Raw genomic sequence first — 2,500 nt, 5'->3', positions numbered from 1 at the left:
TACGTGTATTCTGTAATCATCTCCACTCGTTCGTGAGTCATGAAGAGCAAGAGGCGCAGTTTAATAAGATAATTTCGTGATGTAATAGTTAAGAGAACCGTAACTTTAATCTGAAGACGGTATTTGGTGTAGATCCTGTTATGATTAGGTTGTGTGTGTGTGTGTGTGTGTGTGTGTGTGTGTGTGTGTGTGTGTGTGTGTGTGTGTGTGTTGTCACGGTCTACGGAAAGTTCATAAGTTGATTGATTTTTCTGTCTGCTCTCTCTCTCTCTCTCTCTCTCTCTCTCTCTCTCTCTCTCTCTCTCTCTCTCTCTCTCTCTCTCTCTCTCTCTCTCTCTCTCTCTCTCTCTCTCTCTCTCTAATGTCATTTTTTTGTAATGTCATTGCTTTGTGTTCCTTTTCCTTTTTTTCCTTTCTTTCTGTCACGTTGTTGTTGTTGTTGTTGTTGTTGTTGTTGTTGTTGTTACTAAATCGAAGAAATGGTTTAGAATTTATTAAGTTACTGATTGTGTCTTCATTTCTTCATTTCTTCTCTTCCAACTCTTTCATTTTACACCGTCCATTACTTTGGCGTCATTCATCATTGTAAGTCTTACCTGTGCTTCTTCTTCCTCTTCATTAGTAGTTGTCCTCACGTCCTTTGTCTTATCTGGCCTTGAAAAACATTCCTGTCCTGCTCTTTTTCGTACCATCCTTACAAGAGTGTCTCCGTTAGTAGTAGTATTTGTTCTTCCTCCTTATAGCTCTCTCAGTTCTCCTTCCTCTGCACTAAATGTCTTATGAGTCTTTGCTGTGATGCCTTAGTTCAGTTCAGTTAGTCACTCCATCCTTCACTGTTAATAGCGTCTTGTGTTGTTCCTTCTGCCTCACAGCCATCTGAGTTTTCATCTCTTATTATCTTCTCCTTTCGTTGTTTCCTAATAGCGAGGGATTGGTGCCACGTACGAGTTTCCTTCAGTTGTTATTATTGTTTTCTTAGATTCCTGCATCTTCCTTTGTAACTCCCATCCTTTGCACTTTTACACCAATTCCACCCTTTCTCTATTTTCCCTTCGATTTTTCCCTTCAATTGGCTCACTCCAAGCTCTTTTAATCTGTTCCTATGGTCTTCTCAGTACTGTAGGTGTTATATGATCTCGCTGCTGTCGTCCCGCAGTTCAGACAGTCTGTCAATCATTCACTGCTATTCACATCTTGCATTCGTCCTCCCACAGACACTTTCCATGACTCGGGCACCAGCGGCCATGAACCAGACAGCCTGGAGGCGATACAAACAGTGGTCAGCGGAGGTGGCGGCGGCGGTGGAGGCGATGCTGGGACTGGAAGAGGAGGAGGAGGAGGAGGAGGACAACAGCAGCAGCACCACCACCATCATCACCACCACCACCACAGATCTAAACAGCCTGGTGATGAGGGCGAAGGTGAGAAGGTGGCGGTGGTGGCGGAGCGGGAGGAGGTGAAGCCTAGTGACGCTGCAGTGTTGCTTCACCTGGAACGCAGTAGTCACCGCCAGACCCGCCGCGCCCTGCAGGAGCTGAGAGAGAAGCACGATGTTCTCAGGCGGGAACTGTCACAGAGGAACATTCATATTGAGGAGGTGGATGTTGTGAGGTGAGTGTGTGGTTGTGGTGATAGTAGTAGTAGTAGTAGTAGTAGTAGTAGTAGTAGTAGTAGTAGTAGTAGTAGTAGTAGTAGTAGCAGCAGCAGCAGTAGCAGCAGTAGTAGTAGTAGTAGTAGTAGTAGTAGTAGTAGTAGTAGTTGTTGTAGTAGTAGTAGTAGTTAAACAGTTTGGATGTATATAAGGATCTGCATCTATTTATTTTTTTCTTTGTGTGTGTGTGTGTGTGTGTGTGTGTGTGTGTGTGTGTGTGTGTGTGTGTGTGTGTGTAGACTGATGCGTGTTTCATCTTGTTTTCTGTTGTTTTATTTTGGCTGTGTACTCTCTCTCTCTCTCTCTCTCTCTCTCTCTCTCTCTCTCTCTCTCTCTCTCTCTCTCTCTCTCTCTCTCTCTCTCTCTCTCTCTCTCTCTCTTGCAAAATCATCAGCACTACGACCCTTGTTCCCTTCCCTCCCTCCCTCCATCTATCTCATCCCCCTATTTTTACCCTCTCCCTCCTCTCTTTTTCCCCACCTTCCCTCTCCCTCTCCCTCTCCCTCTCCCGCTCTCTCCCTCCCTCCCTCTTTTCCTGCAGTATTGAGATGAATTAAGGGAAAAAACAGAGCTTCTTAGTAATTCTCTCACACTGTTTCAAGGTCTTGGTGGTGATAGTGGTGATGGTGGTGATGGTGATGGTAGTGGTGGTTGCAGTGGGCACATAGTTTTTTTTTTATGTTTGTGGTGGCGCCGCCGGAAGTGCTAAGGAAAAAAAAGAAGAAAAAATTGAAACTAAAAAGTGGAAAGTAATCATATTTAACTGTCTTTTTATTTCCTTGCGTGAGATTCTTACACTTTTTTTTTCTTGTTCTCTCTCTCTCTCTCTCTCTCTCTCTCTCTCTCTCT

At 44.4% G+C, this 2,500-nt stretch overlaps 1 protein-coding gene across 3 annotated transcripts in view; it reads left to right on the top strand.

Moving 5' to 3' along the window:
- Positions 1-2,500, top strand: part of LOC123513910 (kinesin-like protein KIN-14I) — an 84,667-nt gene that overhangs the window by 64,989 nt on the left and 17,178 nt on the right. For all 3 annotated transcript variants that reach the window (XM_045271389.1, XM_045271392.1, XM_045271390.1), the window contains one exon: positions 1,215-1,611. In XM_045271389.1, coding sequence (XP_045127324.1) covers positions 1,215-1,611 — 397 coding nt within the window. The remainder of the gene's footprint in view (positions 1-1,214; positions 1,612-2,500) is intronic.

The sequence above is a fragment of the Portunus trituberculatus genome, chromosome 37 (genome assembly GCF_017591435.1).
Source record: "Portunus trituberculatus isolate SZX2019 chromosome 37, ASM1759143v1, whole genome shotgun sequence".
Taxonomy (NCBI): Eukaryota; Metazoa; Arthropoda; class Malacostraca; order Decapoda; family Portunidae; genus Portunus; species Portunus trituberculatus.
The sequence above is the reverse complement of the archived record's forward strand: the minus strand, read 5'-3'. Positions and strand labels throughout refer to the sequence as shown.